This window comes from Sus scrofa, chromosome 9 (genome assembly GCF_054392235.1).
Source record: "Sus scrofa isolate SSC_HxYL_T2T_F1_AM1 chromosome 9, Sscrofa_HxYL_maternal_Yorkshire_Landrace_v2.0, whole genome shotgun sequence".
In the NCBI taxonomy this organism is placed as follows: Eukaryota; Metazoa; Chordata; class Mammalia; order Artiodactyla; family Suidae; genus Sus; species Sus scrofa.
The window spans coordinates 52,201,818-52,222,643 of NC_139391.1; the positions used below are offsets into that span (position 1 = coordinate 52,201,818).

Consider the following 20,826-nt stretch of genomic DNA (forward strand, 5'->3'; position numbering starts at 1 on the left):
AACGGCAGGAAGAGGCCAACGTGCTGGCATCGCGGGCTAGGTTTTGCTGTCCGAAACTACCAGTTTCCCGGAGCCCAGGACAGGACGGACTGCGGGAGCGGCTGGGGAAAGGATGCCCATCCCTGCACGTGCCACATCCCTTCCTGAGCCCCGCCCACCCGAGGCTGCATCAGCTGTGGACGCTAGGACAGTGTTCACCAGTGGGCGGAGAAGGGGGCCTCTCTCAGGTTCTTAGAGGTGCTCTAAAACGCAGCCCGAAGGTCACCCGGGGCTTGCTGTTGCAAACCTGAGCAGGGAAATGACTGACGCAAGGATACCCCAGGAGCTGAGCAGGAAACTGAGGAAACAGGTGCCTAGTTCCCCGCTCAACTCTGAAAAGCCGCTGCGGGAAAGTAGACTGGACAAAGTACCATTTATTTATCCCATCTTCGCCGCCTCCCATCCCACCTCACGCCTGATCTGATCCTTTAATTCCCGGGGATAGATCTTGTTCGCTGTGAAATTTAATTTAACCGTCCCTCTCCTCGCCAGTCCGTCGAAGGCACCTCTGCGCCCTCTGGCGGCCACAGATCCCTAACAGAAAGGCACGCACCTGTTCTGCCTTCCCAGTCCAACAGCCAAAATAAAGATGCTTCGAACATCCGGGTATGGGTCAACCCACGGAGCAAAGGTCACCGAGGACAGAAAACATAATAACAAATCCCTGGCGCTACCTGCTCTGGGTGGCAGTTAACTGAGAAGAAAAGCAGCCGGGCCTCCTGGATTCCTTTTATGCCACGGAGTTCTGCTGTTTTAATACTGACTATGGTCCTTGAGCCTGCATTGCCCAAGGTCTTTTTCTACACAGCACCCCACAGAGCCTCTCAGCTGCTTCTTCTTCGTGTGACCTGGCTGGCTGCTCTTTAAATACCTGCCATGCAGTGGGTTTGCCTATGCAAACACTAGACTACTCATGCAGCGCCTGGAATCTAATACTCAGTGACAGCAACAGTAATAGCTAACTGCCAGTCTCATTCCTTCGTAGGGGGACCTACAAACTTGGAATTGTCAAGTAGATTTTGTGGTCTGAATATATGGGGGGAGTGTGCTGTTGGTTTGGCTTTTCTATTCTATCACACTCAAATTTATTTATTTTTACTTTAGTCTTCACTGCAAAGGACCTCTTGTGAACATTCCTCATTTCCAGATCAAGACCAGGTTACCCCAAATAAGTAATTCCTTCCAGGAAGGGCAGTACAAAGGTCTTGGTTGTACCCCAGGAACACCAAAGCATCTAATTGGGCGGGCTGTGCTCATCCCTATCAAGCAACATATTAGGTAGAGCCTTAACATTCACTCTCATCAGGCTAACTTTTCACAATTTGCATCCCAATAATTTACAACATCAAAACTAAAGCGACAGCCAAAGATTTATAGGCAGTGACTCTCTCCATTTGACACGAGAGCGGTCCCTTTGGGGCTCTTTCAATGCTCTCACCCAATCAAAGAATTTTCTACACTATATTTTATTTCAATCATTTTTTCCTGCTGACCTTGAGGCAGTCAGGTGGTAGAAGTTAGAACAGCTCCATTACTTTCTGCAAGTTTTTGCCACAATGCAAAAAAATGTTAAGGTGAACATTGTTCCCTACCCATGTGTATAACAGGAACATTAGCACAGATGATCTGTGAGTGGTCTCAGAACTGCTGGCATAAACAGGTTGTGTGCAAAAGCTAAGTCCATAGTTTCCTTTGTTAGGAGACTTGCAGGTCCCTGGTGTTTCTCCCAATTATACCTCATCTTTTATCTCTACAGTATTTTCTAATGCTGATTCTTACATTTGAATATAGTGTCTCCATCTCCCTTGAGTCAGTTATAAGGTTTCATTAAGGTCTAAATAGTCCACTTTTTTTTTTTTTGTCTTTTTTGTCTTTTGTTGTTGTTGTTGTTGCTATTTCTTGGGCCGCTCCCGCGGCATATGGAGGTTCCCAGGCTAGGGGTCCAATCGGAGCTGTAGCCACCGGCCTACGCCAGAGCCACAGCAACGCGGGATCCGAGCCACGTCTGCAACCTACACCACAGCTCACGGCAATCCCAGATCCTCAACCCACTGAGCAAGGGCAGGGGATCGAACCCGCAACCTCATGGTTCCTAGTCGGATTCGTTAACCACTGCGCCACGACGGGAACTCCTAAATAGTCCACTTTTAATTTTTAGGAATGCTCATATAGTAATCTGACACACTGCTGTCTTTTCTAGATGGTTCTGGCCAAAGAGAATGGATACTCAGTATCAGCAAGGTGCTTTCTTTCCAAGTCTCCATTCCCCAATGCTCAGCTTTGTCCTCTTGCCCCTACCCCTCACCCATCCCAAGACACAGGGTGAAAACACATGCTTGATCAGTCTTTGCCCTATTCTCCATGCTGCTCACAGCGGTCTAGCAATGCCCCAGTCTCGGTAATGTTAGGTAGATCTAAAACATCCTCACTAAATGTTCCCCAAATGTTCTGGCCCTGCTAAGTAACTAACAGCAGTGAGAAATAGGACAGAGAGGAGTTCCCGTTGTGGCTCAGTGGTTAACGAATCCAACTAGGAACCATGAGGTTGCGGGTTCGATCCCTGCCCTTGCTCAGTGGGTTAAGGACCTGGCATTGCCATGAGCTGTGGTGTAGGTCGTAGACAAGGCTCAGATCTGGCGTTGCTGTGGCTGTGGCATAGGCCAGTGGCTACAGCTCCGATTCGACCCCTAGCCTGTGAACCTCCATATGCAGTGGGTGCAGTCCTAGAAAGACAAAAAATAAAATAAAATAAAGCTATGCGAAACAATTAAAAAAAAAAAAGAAAGAAAGAAACAGCAGAGGAAAAAACCAAGTGTAATGTTGGTTTTAAGGTTGGTCAGTGGCACAGTTCAGGGGGCGCCATGTACTAGTCCTACTAATAGTGCTTTTCCTGTAGCACTCAGCACTAATATTATGAGACTGTTGCTACAAAACAGTCAATGGAGACTCAGCCTTTAGGACTGCAATTCTGAGTTCCAAACAAGAGCAAACTCCTGAGACTTTCTGGAGGCCCAAACCTAAAGACCGTGCCTGGGGAGAAGAGGTGCTGCACTCAAACATCCCAGGTATTTGTACTCTCCCTGAACTAGTACCCACTTTTAGCAGCTTGTATCCAGAAAACAGACTACTCCATAAACTCAGACTCAAATGACATTAATAAAAGCCCATTGATTATAAATTCTCTAGCCATTAGAAAAATAAATAAGCATCAACAACCCATGAAGTATCAGAATGAGAAAAATCACTGACTTAAGACCATTCAGATTGCAGGAAAGAAAAGAACCTTTTTTAAAAAAATCAATATGCAATTTTATCTTCAATAGTATAGAAGAATGGGGAGAATTATAGCTCTTACCTGGATTTGCAGTCCATTTAAAGTAGTGCACCTGAGAGATGTTGGGGAAAATCATTAAAGATAAATAACCAGTCTAACAAGTCTCTGCCATGAGATCAAAGTGACCTTCTTCTACCCTACTAGTAAGCCAAGAGTACTAACCTCTAAGTGGAATGTTAGTTACCTCACAGAATCTCTGAAAGGGGTATCTAAACGTGACAGTACCTTCCTAACGGACAGATACCTTATGATCTTCTATCCTATAGATCACTTAAGTTTTGCTGGATGTTTCCGTTAGATCTTCTCTCCTCTTTTTCATAGGCAGTATGATGATATCAGTTCTCCACCTGTACTCCTGAGGGAGCTGCCTCTGATTACCGAGTATAAAGATGGGGAACGAAAGCCTCTTACAAGTTTATGTACTTAGGGCCAAAAGGAATATCCTTTTGGGACTTTTAAAAAAGTAAATCAAGGAGTTCCCATCGTGCCACAACAGAAACAAATCTGACTAGGAACCATGAGGTTGAGGGTTTGATCCCCGGCCTTGCTCAGTGGGTTAAAGATATGGCGTTGCTGTGAGCTGTGGTACAGGTCACAGATGAGGCTCGGATCTGATGTTGCTGTGGTTCTGGCGTAGGCCAGCAGTTGTAGCTCCGATTCAACCCCTAGCTTGGGACCTCCATATGCCGTGGGTGCGGCCCTAAAAAGCAAAAAAAAAAAAAAAAAAAAAAAAAAAAAAAAAAAATCAAAATGAAATGGCTAATGACTTTGGTACTCTGACAAGAAGTAATGACACTGGTCAGTGGGGTACAGAGAGTGAAAGGAAGTGAGGCTGTCCTTCTCTGTCTCTTCCGTGCTTCCCTAGCAGCAAAGTCAGAGCACAGTCCCACTGCCAGTGCGACCAGACTCTGCTACAAAAAGCTCAACTAATACGCCAAGAGGCCAGGAATTACTTTAATTTTTTTTGTAAAGTTTAAATGGCAACACAACCATAAAGTTGGTACATCACAGAAACAAAGGTCTTTGCAGGCAACACTGATTTGGGAATAGCAAAACACTTGATTGGTGAAAAAAATGAAACTCTAAATTATATACAATAGTAGCTATTGAAAAACAGTCTTATTTACTGTGACTCAAGATTTAACTTGCCATTATCTATTGCTTATTTATTCAAGGTTGTAAATAATTCTTATATAGAGACATAGAGATGTGTAAAAATGAAACATTGTGAAAAAAATACAATTTTTCAATTTCATATGAAACTCAAAAGTATAAGTTTTGTCCAATATGGAATGTACCTACATTTGTTTACATTAGGGCTCTAAAATCCATTTAAAAATTGTTTTTTGTTTTTTTAAAAAAGAAACAACTGACCCACCATGCAAGTCCGTTGAATAGCTTGCTTGCTCAAAATGAGCACTTTCAGGTGAGGTCTGTTTTTTCTGCCCAAAGTCTACTATGATTCCTTAGTTGTACTGGCCCGATTGTGGAAAGAGTTTCCATGAAGAGTCTGATGGCAGCATCTGGATGGGACACAGTCTGGGTAATGGGAAGTGAGTAGAGAAGAGGGAGGTAAGAGCCCAAATCCTTATGAAGGATGACATTCAGTTGTTAAATTTTAAGGGATATCCAATGGCTTTTTCCAGGCACTCAACTAAAGAGCCTGCGGAAAGAAAATCCCTCTCTACTTCTACAAATTTGATATAGATGGATTTGGGGGAAACTCCAGGATCCACAATGCAGTTCTGAGACAAAAACCCATTAATACCAACCCAATCTTTGCTGAAGGTTTTGGTATTTGCTTGGAAATGTAAAAATAAGCATTGTTGCAGAGTCCTGACCTCAGCGATCCCGAGGTAGCAATAGATAATTCGGGTGGGTTCTGTTTCCACCTGTAAGGAGGCTTGTGCTGAAAGGCTTTCCAAGTCAACCCGGCCCTCCTTCCCTGGGTCCAGGGAATGTCGCTCCAGGTGGGGTGAGGGGGGCCTCTCAATGCACTCTTCATAGCCAATGGCATAAAGGCCTGGGCTTTTGGGAATACCTCCTGGCAGTAAATACTGAACAATGTTGCCCCCGGTCGGTTTGGAGTGGGCAATCGGTATCCAGTCAATTTCCATGTGCAGCTCTAGGCACCGAGCTTCACTGATAGTGATCTCCAAAAACTTGTAGTAAACATTTTTCCAGTTCATCTTCTGCACTCGGGTCATGATGATCCGTCCCTCAGGTTTCTCCGAATTGAAGTACTCCCGGAGCCGCTTGCCGAGGGGCACCTGGGAGCTGATCTCAGCATAATGGTAACGGATATCTTCTTTCCAGCGGGTGTTGTAACCAATTCCAAAAATGGCCAGTTTATTAGAAAGATGAAGCCTTGAAAAGTCTGTCCAGCTCTGAAACAGTTCCCATTTCAACTGTACTGATTCCAAAATCTGTACGATATTCTGCATGATGTCTCTTTTCCTAGGGAGAGAAATAAAAGTCAGATTCCTCAAGGTGTCTAGATGAGCACTGTCCAGTAGAACTTTCTGCAACGGTGACATATTCTTTATCTGTGCTGTCCAGTATGTTAGCAATTGCACTTAAAATGTAGGTAGTGTGAGGTATTAAATGTTTAATTGATTTAAAATTGCATTTAAATAGCAACAGGTGACTAGTGGCTACCAAACTGGACAGTCCAAGTCTAGATAAGCAAAATATTAAAATATGAGAAAGCTCACCCCTAGGAAGTTTCTAGGAACTAATGCTAAACTGCTTTCCATTACTTCTATACTCTGGCTCTACTACATTTAATAACTACTGATACATAAGACCCTAGGATTTCAGAAAGTTCATGTATTTTTTTAAGTGGCTCTTATGGTGCACATGATGGCCTTCAGACCTAACTACCAAAAGCAGGTGAAGGATGTATTCAGAGAGGTAATGAGTATCACTTAAAAGAATAAACAGATTAATTTCTAACTTGAAAATTCTGGAAGTACCATATATGCTGGCCGTAGGAAAACATACAACTGATTATGGCAACTGACCTAATACAAAAATGTGGAAAAAATGTGTATAAAGTAATTTGTGATTCATGTATTAATCATAAATACTTTAAAATAAAATGTATTATCTTTCATGTACATCTCGTACATAGCAGGTATTCAGCATATATTTATTAAATGAATTTTAAAATGCAAGTATTTATAATATATGTACCATCTATTTATGTTACTAATATTTGATTATTGCTTGACCTACTTCCTTTTAGAATCATTAAGTCAAATTGATTATGGTAAAATTTTATTCACTATTTGGGGAGTAAAACTTGGGATAAAATTTGATATGCCCCAACACTGCAACTTAGGATTTTGAGCTCAGTTTGATGAGGCAAAAAGTCCAGTTTCAAATCCTGTTTTTGACATTTAGTCTTTATGCAGTTCTGTACAAATAATTTAATTTCTCTTTATGTGAAGTTATTTCTTTAAAAAAGATAATAACTAATATATATTTTATAAATTTTTATGTGAAGAATTCTTATCAACATAAATTCTCTCTTTTAAGTTGTCATTTGTAATCTTCTCTAATAGAACACATTTTACCAAAATGACAAACTTGGTTATATTTGATTATTGGAATCATTGATAAAGAAAGGAAACTATGCCAAAAAAAAGTTAAGCTTTTTTTTTTCTTCTATTTGACTGAGATACATTACTACTCCTAACTTTAAAAGAACTGTTGGTTTAGGAGTTCCCATCATGGCGCAGTGGTTAACGAATCCGACTAGGAACCATGAGGTTGTGGGTTTGATCCCTGACCTTGCTCAGTGGGTTGAGGATCCAGCGTTGCCGTGAGCTGTGGTGTGGGTTTCAGGCGCGGCTCGGATTCCCTGTTGCTGTGGCTCTGGCATAGGCTGGTGGCTACAGCTCCAATTAGACCCCTAGCCTGGGAACCTCCATATGCAGTGGGTGCAGCCCTAGAAGAGGCAAAAAGACAAAATAAATAAATAAATAAATAAAAATAAAAAGAACTGTTGGTTTAGCACAGAACTAAGATCTGAGAATTCAGATGGAAAAGGTCTATATGAAGCCTCGGTTTTACGAGACAAATTCCAAATAATGAATTGAGATTGTTCTAAAATATATTTTATAAAGGGAAGTAAAAGTATAGAAATTATTTCAATTTTGATTTGGACAGTTAACAGAATAAGACAAAGTACAGGGAAATTCTTGTTTCACATGCTGCTTAATTCGTGTAATTCCAACTGATGATGTGTATATATATGAGGAAATTTGTTTCTCAGGTAGAGCAAAACTTTGATATTGGAAGGCTGAAGTTTGTGCAATATTAACTTAGCAACAGATGATTACACTCTGTATCAATCATAGGTTTCGGCTACAAAAATACTCAACTATCACATTCACATACAATCAAACGCAGGCAAGAAAAGAGGGTGTAACATAGTGGTTTGCTAACAGCTTCTTGGCAGGAAACAGATCCTGGAAACTCTCCTCTTAAATTCTCATTAGGAAAAGTTTTTGGGAAAAACTAGGGAATCTTCCACACAGTTATTCTCAGTTTTTCCTCTTTCCTTGACTTTCTTTTCAAGATGACAGAGAGTTAATATTTTGTTATCAGTTGCTTCTTCTTCTTCTTTTTTTTTTTTTTTTTTTGGTCTTTTTGTCTTTTTAGGGCCACACCTGCAGCATATGGAGGTTCCTAGACTGGGGGTCCAATTGGAGCTGTAGCCACCGGCCTACACCAGAGCCACAGCAACGCAGGATCCGAGCCGTGTCTGCGACCTATACCACAGCTTATGGCAACGCTGGATCCTTAACCCACTGAGTGAGGCCAAGGATCAGACCTGAGGCCTCAGAGATACTAGTTGGGTTCTCTAACTGCTGAGCCACGATGGGAACTCCTGTTATCAGTTGCTTCTTGATCCAAAGACTGCCCTGGACTTATCCTCCATACTTTAGTTTGTCTTGAAAGCTACTCAAGTGTCTATCAGTTGCTTCTTGATCCAAAGACTGCCCTGGACTTATCCTCCATACTTTAGTTTGTCTTGAAAGCTACTCAAGTATCTAAGTGGCCATCCAGATGAAATCACTGCATTTCCGGAGAATTGTTCCTCTTCTCAGAGTAAATTGCTTTTCTTTTTTTTCCCTTTTTTTTTTTTGTATTTTCTAGGGCCGCACCCGCAGCATATGGAGGTTCCCAGGCTAGGGGTCCAATCAGAGCTGTAGCTGCCGGCCTACGCCAGAGCCACAGCAACACGGGATCCCAGCTGCGTCTGCGACCTACATCACAGCTCATGGCAACGCCGGATCCTTAACACACTGAGCAAGGCCAGGGACCGAACCCGCAACCTCATGGTTCCTAGTTGGATTCGTTAACCACTGAGCCAGGACGGGAACTCCCTAAATTGCTTTTCTAATATTTACGTTGTGGTGCTTGTGAGGCTAAGATATAGGACATATTTCTGCATGGGTCAATGCTTTAAAAAAAATGAGCTTTCATAGCCATATCCTTCCTTGTCCTCTTTTTAGATATTTTACTGATCTCAAGGGAGATTAGGCTAAGATTTGGGATGGAAGGCAAAGTTTTTGTCTGTTTTGCTCACTGCTATATCCCAGTACCTGACATACAGTAAGATACCTGATAAATAAGTGGTGACTCTTCTTCATGGGTGAAGGATGGTGTATTTTACCATAGGATATATCTGCTAGTTCAGACTAATCCCACCTATACCAAGAATAAAAAAATCCAATGCCCAAATAAGGTTATTTTATTCAGCACTGTCATAGCCCTCAATCATCAATGAGGAAGAGTTCTGAGGAAACTGCTGCATTGGAAAATGAATTGTCCATTTGTAACCTCTCATCCTGTGAGCTGAAACCTGGAGAAGAGGCAGCAAGGCTGAACATTTCTGCAGAGCCTGCCAGTTTTCTGCTCTCACATATCTGGTCTTAGCCTGATGTTTCCTGGGCTCAAGTTTCATACCAGCTTCTCAAAGCTATGGAGCACAATGAGAACTAGACCCAGTTATTTAAACACTTCTTAAGAACTGTCTGCTGTATTTCTCTATTTCTTAAGTTCTAACCATGTGGAAAGTTCAAGGAGTCTGAGGTTGGTAACACCAATTCTGTGAAGTTTGACTTCATCCCAGTTACACCAACTGAGCCTTCCCTGAGGTTCCTAGGAGCGTGCTTTTTTGATTCCCAAAATGGAATATTACAAGGAATTTAAGTGTCCCTCTGGCCCTCCTATCATTTCACCTAACCCCAGACAAACTCAGGGCCATACGACTCAACTTTGTGCCATATGTAAACTTCCAAATATCCACATCCACACATAGGCAAATGCCATAAATATGCTTCATGTGATGTATTTCTTTCTTCTTGTCGAATATAAAATTCTCATCATTTTAGATTAACCACTGGAAAATGTAAGCTAAGAAGATGAGAAAGAACAACCAGGCATGCTTCCTCAGTGGCATGGCTGTAACTCTCATAGCATGTTGAATTACAGCAACACTTTCTGGGTTTCCCAACAGTCACTACACCTAGGTAAACAAATACACTTTGTAGAAAGGTGGATCATCTACTTACTGTGCCTCTTCAGAAGACTCTTGTTTTATTTTTAATGTTCTCTTTGTGACAGGTATTTCATCTGAAAAACAGGGTTTTTGAAAAAAATTATATTTTCCTAATGGTGGCATACATTTATATAGATAAGTAGCTATATATTTACTGTTTTTCCATATTTCCCAATGCGAGAACTTAATTCTAGCGTCAAACACTGTCCAGTGCCAGATTTATAAATATAACTCTTATATAATGAGATGCATACATTTATATGCAAGATCAGAACCCAGCTCTACAAGTATGAAATTCTTCAAGGTCACCAGTGGATTTCTAGCTAGGAGCTTAAAGCTTAATTTCACTGCAAACATGATTTTAAAGGAACAAGAATAAAAATAACTCTGTTCTATTTAGATTTTCTATGTAGGCTTTACAGAGCAATTATTTCCCCAATATCAAGGTCAATACATTCTGCATGTTACTTTTTTCCAAAGGTTTGGGTGACAATTCTCTCCAGCAAAACCAGAGTTATAAGGATGCCAAAGTGATTTAGATCTTATTACCATTTTGAATCTGAGGTAGTGATCACTTAGCATCTGCCTGTCTTATTCTTCCAATCATTAGGTCTCTGACACTGTATTAGTCTTAGTTTTATAACCTCTTTCTTTGCTCCCTCTCTCTTCCGATATTTGAGGTTTTTTGTTTTTTTGAAACAGCATTCGTAAGAAATATCAACATTTAATCCTTTTTCTTTCAAATTAGCATTTCTCTAGCATCAGTTCTGTGAAATAGTGCCCATGGACTTTTATCTTAAGGTAGGGAGGCACATTTATAGTGCCAATCCTACTTATACTTCCTTGAGGGTTGCCTTACTCTCTCCATGGAGAGTAAGAACATTTACTTATCAGTGAGTGCTCAGTGCCCAGCTTGCTATTAACATACAATGGCTGTAGCAGAAACTCGATTAGTATTTTTAAATGAGGAAAACTAAAATTGGAGCATTTACTGAAAAAAAGAAATGGAAAAACTACAACTACATATGCCTTCTTAATTAGGACTCACGAGTTTAGATCTAATAGCCAGAAGTTTTATTTTCCTTTTAGGGTTACACCTGCAGCATATGGAAGTTCCCAGGCTAGGGGTCGAACTGGAGCTAGAGCGGCCGGCCTATGCCACAGCCATGGCAATGCCAGATCTGAGCCACCTCTGCAACCTATGCTGCAGCTCATGGCAACTGCCAGATCCTTAACCCACTGAGCTGGGGGGCGGGGCAGTGATTGCATCCTCATGGAGATGGTGTCAGGCTCTTAACCTACTGAGCCGCAACAAGAACTCCTTTTTTTTTTTTTTTTTGGTAATTTTCCCTTTATAATTGTGAAGACTATGAATAAATCATTCCAGCTATTGTTGGGATGGGATCCTTTATAAAGTCTGAAAGAGTATGATCCCTAATAAAGCTCAAATACCAGCTTCTTTCAACCCAAGGCTTTCCTTCATTTACTGTTCAGACTGAAACCTGGAAAGGGAGCTTTTTCCAAATGAAAAACAGGAAAAAAAGTATTTGGAATAAAGGAAGGAAAAGACAGTTATATTTATATCAGTTGAGCCAAGGGTCAATACTCCAGTCATCTGAGAACTAGAAGATGCAGAGGACATTTTAAATTGCATAGGATTCTGTCACTGAGCTGCTTTGTGCAGCTCAGAATTAGGAATTCTTCTGTGTCTTTAGAAATTTTGTGGAACCCGAATCACCAAACACTAGCGGGCAGTTTAAGGCTAAGCCAAGGATGCGCAAATTGCCCCAAATAGACTGGCTACATGCATTGTGCTGTCAGTGAGAATGGTACATGAAGATATTACAGGTATTAAGCACCCATGCACATATAAAGGTATGTACACACACACACACACCCGCGCGCGCACGTGCGCATGAATCAGATATTGGCTTTCTTACCCAATTCCTGATCTGTTGGATAGCCATGGAGATCCTGACTGTGGTTTCCCCAGTCCTCCTGTGAATACTCCTCCATAGTGCTGCCATCTGACTCCAGCTCCTGGTACAAGCCACTACTGTTAATAAGTACAGGCTGGCAGGGCTGAGCATCCCATCCTCCCTGACCAAACACCTGTTCCAACTGTTCAAATGTGTAACTGCTCTTTCTTTTCCCAACACCATGTTCTTTCACCCGACTGTAACACCTGCGAAGGGTCTAAGACACAAAGTCTTTTGTTATTCCTTTAAAGCTGTACTTCCTCTTCCAGGTACGGACCACAGATATTAATTACTATTAGACAGACACGGACAGACAAACAAAGACACATTGTTACAGGAATGCTAGATTTCAAATTCATTATTATATTAGAAAAAATACTAATTTAGCATTTACTCAAACATGTTATAATTCAAACAATTATTTTGCAATTAATTATCCATTAAACAACAAGAAACATTACAACATTATTTGCATGTATCCCATACACATATTTTATACCCCCACCCCCATTTTAAAAGAATAAGAAAAAAAAAATAAGAAAACAAGAAATACCAGCCAGCCAATAGGATGCACACCTGCCACAGGAAAGAAAGAGCTGCTATTGTGCCCAGAATTTGGAAAAAGTGAAGGGAGGGAGGACAGAAAGAAGAATTTCCCAAAGCAAAGAATATAACCTTCCTTACTCTTGATTAAGAAGGAATACAGGGTAAAACAATTGCCTACATGAATTAGCTAGTAAAACATATTATTTACATAATCCGTATTCCTTACTAACTCACTCTGTCTTTGGGGAAGTTGCTAAAATCTAAAAGAGAGCAAATCAATAATGCTACCAATTCCCAGTCTCAAATATCAATTATCAAGAAACAATACACTAATACCTATGTCTAAAAATTAGCCAATAATAACACTAGGCTATTCTACCAACTCAAACAGCCAGCCAAACAAACCAACAAATAAACCCAATAATTTCTTTTTTGGGAGGAAAGTGAGGTGGAAGGGTGTTATTTCACTTCTTTTTCTGCCTCGTGGCACACTGCAAATAGTATCATTATGCAAGTCCATGGATAAAAACCTAGATAATTGTATTATCTTGTACAACCCTTCAATTTGCTTTATCGTCTACTAATGATATTTCTGACAATTAACCCAGCTTCCTTAGTTGAATGGTAGTAATGCTATCATACATGATATCTAAAAGATAATTCAAGAACCTAGTCCCAGTCTTTGTGTCTTAGTTCCAAATTTAGTTTAGTTACATTCAGTTTCTATCCCATCTCTGCCTCCTTTTTGTTCCTTCTAATCTCTTTTTCTACTTTACTGGGTTTTACTCTGAGAATTCTCATGACAGACAAAACCCTTTTTTTTTCTTCTGGTGGCTCCCAAATACTTTCTAACTCAACTGTGCCAAACCAGTTCACCTCAGACTTAATTTACACACACTAGCCAGACTATAAATTTCTCCTGAATGTGAAATGACTTTCCATAAGCCAATATAGGTCATCTATTCTCACCAAGCTAAAACAACTCTGAATAATCTTATAGAGCCTCCATGAAAGTGCAGTACCTTTAAGTCTCAGGTGACAAAGTACCGAAAGGCACTATCAAATACTTTGCAGATCTGTCCCTGGAGGCTGGAAATCTAGGTGGGCAAATGGTGTAATAAAAGCATGACACAGTGATATTCCTCCAACAAAAAAACAGAGCAGTGATTAGAGTCACCCCATTCTAAAACCAGCCCGCCTATCCCTTGCATAGGCACCTGCCTCACTCTCCCCTTCTGGAGGTCTCTTCCGGTATCTCACATAATGCCTTAAAGAAGGGAGGTTTCTGATCATACACTCTGTAAAGGTGCTCCTTCTTTCTTTTGTAAAGGATAGTCACAAGCAACTAACACAACTTTCTAGAACAAATCAGAAATGAACTTGGGAAATGTGTCACGAGCAACTCTTCCAAGGGAAGGAGACAAATGCCTGAAGCGGACTGTGACTTTCTGCACCCTCCCCTTTCCCAGTGCCCTCTGCCCTCCTGGCAGGGACTGGAATTTGAATTGCAAACATCTCCTGCCAATTTATTTTTATCTCACAAGGTCTAGTTTCTGCCTCCAAGAACACCCCAACCACTCTTTTCACTCCTCCAAGGACCGTAAATGGACAGTCCCAGCCATGTCCCTTTCACCCTTCCAAGGCCATATATGGAAATGGAAACCATGCCACTGCTCACTACTTACTGGCAGCCTAGAGAAAGGCATTCAGCACACAGAGGAGCCCAAACATATCTGTCACTGAGGGTTGTTTCAGAAGTCAAGGAATAAAACTAACATTCCTTTGAAGGCAGGTGCCACATTTATCAGGATGTGACAGAACTGTAAGCAAAGCCACCAGTCTTTGACGATATACATGGTGGAAAACCACAGAAAAGATTTACTTTCTTCGAAACCACCAAATTGAGCTTAACGTTTCACTTGGCTTATGTAATTATGCATAAGGAAACTAGCAATATCTAAGGGGTCTAGCTGCGGAAGAACAGTCAGATGATATATTTTCTATTTCAGCAAAGCCTAACAGATCTTGCCACCCCTTACTTTGTGGTGTACTTTTGAAATATACTTTAATAGTGTAATGGTGATATGTAAAATATTTATTAGGAGTCTGAATGAAAAAATGTTTGGTAACTCCTAAATCCATATGATAGGAATCTGATGTATTGAAATAATGTTTAAAAGATTTCCAAATTGATTTTTAACTCTCTCAAGACATAAATATACAAAGAAGTTACTTCTGGGTTCAGTAAAGACCACAGATCCAAGGAGAGGCTGTTTAAATAGCACATAGCAACTAGGACAGAAAACAAGTAAAAACTTAAACATCAGCTTGACACTACTATAAGAAACAGTGGGATTTAGTTAAGCTACAGGGACTTCAGAAATGGATAAAAAGGACATATGAAGACCTTCCAATTCTTATCATCCATAATAAGTCAGAAAAGGTTACACTTGCCACACTCTAAATGATTAACCAAAGTATACAATTAAGTGATTGTGTGTCTGTGTCAATAGTCCTAAATAAACCAACTAAACATCTACTATAAATCTGAGATTAAGATAATGCTCTGGAATCTAAAATGAAGTCTCGTCTCCCATTTGGGGCAGTTATAACAAACCCAACAAGAACTTGAATTTGGCTTCCTTGGAGGACCATTTCCTGTTCAACACAAAAACCTTGTTTCCCTTCCTTCTTCCTTTACCTCATTTATCTTAGAAAATCATAGTCACTTAGCTCTAGCATTTTTTAAAAAAATTAAGATCTCAGAGGGGAAAGAATTTGCTTAAAATAATTAAAGATCAGTCCATTCACAATTAAGAAGAATAACCATTTCCTTATTGTTAGAAATGTCCATAGCAAATCAATACTACTGCCTCTCCCATGGGACAAGAGCTGTGAGGATAAAACTATATCTTAAGTGAAGTCAGAGGGACAGAGGTCAGGAGTCAAGAAAGTCTGGAGAGAACTAAAGTATAGGAAACAACTTCACCAGGTGGTCAAATCAGAGGAATTCAAAGGTATTTGATTTGGAAGAAATGCCAAGTGAATGCTTGGTAAATCCACTGTGCCAAGTGTTCAAAGACTACAAAAGGAAAAGAACCAGGGAAAAGATGTGAAAGATGTCCCATTACCAAAGCAGGGAGAAAAATAAGATGGCTGACAACCGACAATTTATAGACAGAGGGAAAGTCTTGCCAAAGTTTAAGATTACAGTGAAAGTATATGAGAGAATAAAGATGACATTCATTGTGGATGGATGTAAGGGGAGTCTGGGGGTGGGGGGGCAGGTAAACAAAGGCAGGAGTTTTTAGATTGGCAGGATTGGGGGTTTAACGGTAGCAATGCAGAGAAAGACCCAGGGTTACAGTACACGTAACATTAAATACAGTGCACAATGCAGCTATCTTGCCAAAGTAAGTAAATCCAGTATTGGGTTGTATAAGCAGAGGAATCACATGTAAGCTATGAAGGTGGCTCTTCCTCTCTATTCAGCACCGGTGAGGCCACAGCTGGAGCACAGCATTCAGTTCTGGGCATCGAACCAGCTACAAGAGAGGGAAATTGTAGAGTTCAGAAAAGGGCAAATAAAATAATGAAAGGCTTGGAAAATAAGATCTATAAGTAGGGCCAGTAGTTTCATCAAAGCCCTTCCTGACGTTATATAAGCTACTTTTGGGGTAAAAATAATGTTTCTTTTGTTTCAGTGTCCTCCAATCCCTCCTTTGACTTTCAGGAGTAGGAAGAATAGAATTCTTCCCTGGTATGGCAAAGTAGGAAGCAAGCAAAATAAATCATATGGGTATATGCCAACCAATTCTGCTACTGGCTCAATTATTTTCTCAAAATTTGCCCCATTTCATACAATCATAAAATCATCACCATAACCAAACCACTGTTCTAACAGAACTGACTATAGGTGGATCAGGGTATAAAACAGGGAGGAATAGAAATAAGGCATAATTGCCATATAAATGTGTTGTTTTGAAAACACTGGCATGATCAGTCTAAGATGTCAGATGAAAAACAGTCAAACTGTAGGGAGGACAGCTTAGTTATAATAGCAGGAAACAATGTTATAAGAAAAAACAAGCAGTGAAACAGATTTTCAAATGCAGTTGTCAAACTGGCCACACTAGAAATGGATTACATAGTATATCTTAACCCTCTGCCAACTAAATACGATAAATTTAAGATTCTTTAACCCATATTATTAAATAAAGAATATACTTATTTATAAACAAAGTCTTAAAAAATCACATATTATATTCCACAAGAGACAACAGAAATTACACTGGGAGCAAATCTCCAGTGACTGTTTATAAAAGTGTTAAAAACAATACTTCGGCCTAAGCAGATTGCATTGTAAAGCAAAAGAAGTTTTTGTGAACTAGATCTTCTTCCTTTAAATTAAGGCTACTGCTTTATTGTACGTGTTAAAACTAGTTGCTCTTGGTTAACTAAGACAACAGAATAACTGAGTATATTTCAGTATCTCTAAAGAAGACTCAAAATTTCTTAAATCAGTTATATTTTCTTACTGTGAGCACAAAGGCAGGAGGAAAAAAATACGAAATGGCAGACATCAATAAAAACATTTCTGCACACAGTAAGAGGGATATTAAGAACATACAGAGATGTAACTAATGACAAGGCAGTCACTTAAGGCAAAATCCATTTGGGCCAGTAGAACCTTTACTACCTACTTTCTTAAGTTTTTCTGTACATTAAAATCTGGCAAACTGACTTGCCAATCACCTAATCCTCTAAAACCAACCAACCAAAAGCCCCAACAAAAGAAAACCAAAACTCAAAATAGCACTTGTTTCATATGCCCCAGTTCTTAGTGCTACAGAAGTTTTGACAAGTGAGAAACATTTTTATTCTTAAGATTCTCTTCCTTTTCCTCTCCAGAGCAGAGGTTCTTAACTTGTCTGGGTCCTCAATCCCCTCCCTGGAAGAACGCACATACAAAACTGTACAATGACAAGGGGAACATGGCCTCTCTGAAGAGCTCATTCCAAGAGCCTTGGATTAAGAAACTCTGCTCTATACTATGTGTTGTTTCTCCCATAAAAGAATACAATAGGTATTAGAATATAATAGGTAAAAGAATGCAATAGGTAAAATAATAGGTATTTATTAGACTTTGTGTAGACTTTGTGTCTTAGGTTTTACAGGAGAGTCTGAAGATTGGGACCAGTTCAAGTACAATTTCTCCAGTTTCCTCAGTAACCTGCTTATTTAGTTAAAACAGCATCAATACTTCCTTTAAGAGGTAAATTAGCAAAATCCTAGTTTCATGCAAGAAACAGTACCCATCAGTAAAAGCATACAAGGGTATCAATTTACTCTTCACAAAGATATAGCACTTTTTTCTACCTGAAGGAGAAGAAATCTTTTTCCAAAGTGGCAATTAAGCAATAATAAATGATTCATAAGCTATGCTGAAATGTTCCAATTGTATCACATAGTCCTTGATCATTCACTATGATTAATTTATCAATATAGATGCTAGATAAATTACTTGAGATAACTGCTTTTTTAATTTTTTTTTTTTGTCTTTTTTAGGGCTGCACCCATGGTATATGGAGGTACCCAGGCTAGGGGTCTAATAGGAGCTATAGCTGCCGACCTACACCACAGCCACAGCAACGCCAGATCCAAGCCACCTCTGCGACCTATACCACAGCTCACGGCAGCGCTGGATCCTTAACCCACTAAGCAAGGCCAGGGATGAAACCCGAAACCTCATGGTTCCTAGTAGGATTTGTTTCCGCTATGCCACGACAGGAACTCCTAAGGTAACAATTTAGAACAGGGAAATTCACATACCTAGAAACAAGTATAGGAAAGTTAAGTCTTGACTCCCTTCCTTCATAGACAATGGCTAACATCTCCCCATTTTAACATGGCCTGAAGACTGAAGGGACTCAAAGGAGTAGGCAATGTCTACACGAATTCAATCCTTAACCCCATGGAATAAAGTCTGATCTATTACTCTGCTGAAGCTATTCATACTATGGTTGCAATGGTCCTCAAACTATGTCCTTAACTCATCTGAGTTTCCTGCACTTCATACTCTTCACTACCTACCTGTGTCACTATCCTTGCCAAATGCCTCTTTTGTAAAACTTTCTCTAATATACTGATTGATGGGAGTGTGTGGAGCTGCCCAAGGCTCTGAGGGCAAACCAGTTCCAACTTCCAAAACATGAAAGTTTTGAAGGAAGATAACTTAGAAATCATCTAGCCCAACTTCCTCATTTAACAAATGAGGAGCCAAGGCCTTAAGATGAGTAAATATTCCTTCAAAAGGGATTTGCTATATAAAAATTACCAAATGCCACTAACAAAATGTTAATGTATCCTAAGAGAGCTATTCCACTGGATTGTAAACTCCATGAGGTAAGGATAATGTCTGCCTTATCTGCTGCATCCCAGAGCCCAAAACAGTGCCTATCACATAAGGATTGTTCAATATATATCTATTAAGTAAATGAATTAAGGTAACTTTAAAGTAATAAATCACTAGCAAGAAGAAAATCAGGAAGCTCATTGTTTAACCACAGTGGTGGATTATATTTATTAAAAAATCAATAAATCCAAGGTAGGTAGGGCTCCTAAAATCTTTTGAAAAAAGCAGGAGCAGCAAAGGTAGAAAACATAGATACAGCTATAATTGGTAAAGCAAATTAATTTCTTTGTAACAAAGGAGACCTAACAGCAAACACAAGGCAATTTTTAAATATCCACCATTCTTGCTATACTTTCCTTTGGTGGCAGGGAGGGATTACCTCAAATGGAACTCTGTAATCCTGTCTAAATTTTACTATTTCTTATGCCTTACAAATAAAATATTCAAGAATATAAAGCAGTTCTGTCAAGATATAAAAGGAAAAAAGATCAGTTGTTTCCTGGGTTTCAGTAGGGTCAAATAGGAGAAAGACCACCAGAAACCAAGCGCTCTTACCTCTCTGGATCCTCAGTCTTTGTGGGGGATTGCCCAGCACTGAATTCTATCAGCTGCACTTCATCCCGAATCTGGCTATCAACGACTCACTTTTGTGTCTATATCTGGTCAGTATGTCTTCATGAGGGAGAGATTGTTGTATTGAACAAATCATTCAGGAAATGTTCATTCTCAATGAGTACCACATACTAAGCTTCCTAGCTGTCTCCATGCTAGCAGTGGAGGATCTTACTCATTCAGATTATGAAGAAAAAGGCCCTCAAGGAGGACAATACTAATTGTCAAAACCAGACATTCTTCATTGCTCAAGCCAACTGTACTCAAGCGACCATAAAGCTTTTAACTCTACATTGTATGTAAATCATACAAAATCTCATACTGGCAGCAATACTAGATAAGGCATACCTAGCATGCATGGTCATGGTTAAGGGAGATACAAGAATCCTTCTAGATATGGAATCCTCAAAGGCTTCTCTAATACAATAAGACAGGTCACAAAATTAGGGTATAATAGACTACTTAACTATTTCAGACATAAGCAGCAACAGTAGTTACAGCCATCAAAGATAGTCAGATAACACTATATATCTAGAACTTCCTCTCCACCTAAAAGGGAAAAAAATCAGTTGTTTGGTAAAGCAATGGCTTGGATTAGAGGTTATCTTCATCTGACCTCTTACACCATCTCTGACATTGATACCTTAGCATCTCTTTGGAATGTTTTCTCAGTCCTTCACACCCTAGGGCACCACCTAAAAGTATTTGGATGATATTAAAAGTGTTAACTTTTATTACTAAGTGATAACTTAAAAAAAAAAAAAAAAAGATAGCAAGGAGAATCACTCGTTAAGGCCTCCCACACAAACATCTTGCTTTATGTACTATTTGTTCCATAATCAACAGTGCCTAAAGCTAAGCACCACACATGTACATGTGTATACACATTCCAAAAATCTCACACAGCTTTATTGTTACAGCAATGTATTGTATCCCAAACACAAAGGTACTTTCTTCTCCTCAGGAGACCAGTGTTTATGTAGAGCAGGCACCTCCCTGAAATGGGCCACTTGATTCCTTTTGTATGGTGATCATGTGACTCTCACAGTTGTGCAGTTATTTTCTTACTAAAAACTACCATCTTTGATGCAAAGACAACCTACAACATAGATTTTTCTCCACTAGTAAATTTTACGTATTTGTTATGAAAAAAAGGAAAGAATTTAGACATCTAGATAAAATCATCTAAAAGGGTTATTAGAAATGATCAAGATATCTGGGTACAAACATTAGGTCAAAAATCATTTAATTGTTTAAGCCAGGTAAATATTATTTCAAAATATTTCTTGCATTTACACAGTATAAACGAGAGGTGATAAATGTGTGA

General features: G+C 39.7%; 1 protein-coding gene across 12 annotated transcripts in view; it reads right to left on the minus strand.

Moving 5' to 3' along the window:
- Positions 1 to 4,313: 4,313 nt before the first annotated feature.
- The window catches only part of MSANTD2 (Myb/SANT DNA binding domain containing 2), a 31,446-nt gene continuing 14,933 nt past the window's right edge, over positions 4,314 to 20,826 (minus strand). For 2 of the 12 annotated variants that reach the window (XR_014815531.1, XR_014815528.1), the window contains 4 exons: positions 15,882 to 16,017; positions 11,888 to 12,143; positions 9,961 to 10,021; positions 4,314 to 5,830 (listed from right to left, as the gene is read on the minus strand). Coding sequence is in view for 4 of the 12 variants with exons in the window: in XM_003357350.5 (XP_003357398.1) it covers positions 4,978 to 5,830; positions 9,961 to 10,021; positions 11,888 to 12,143 (1,170 nt within the window). In the remaining 8 variants the exon portion in view is untranslated. Of the gene's footprint in view, positions 5,831 to 9,960; positions 10,022 to 11,887; positions 16,018 to 19,035; positions 20,049 to 20,826 lie in introns of those variants that run through there. The other 10 variants (XR_002335712.2, XR_014815527.1, XM_003130028.5 and 7 more) reach the window with 7 other exon arrangements.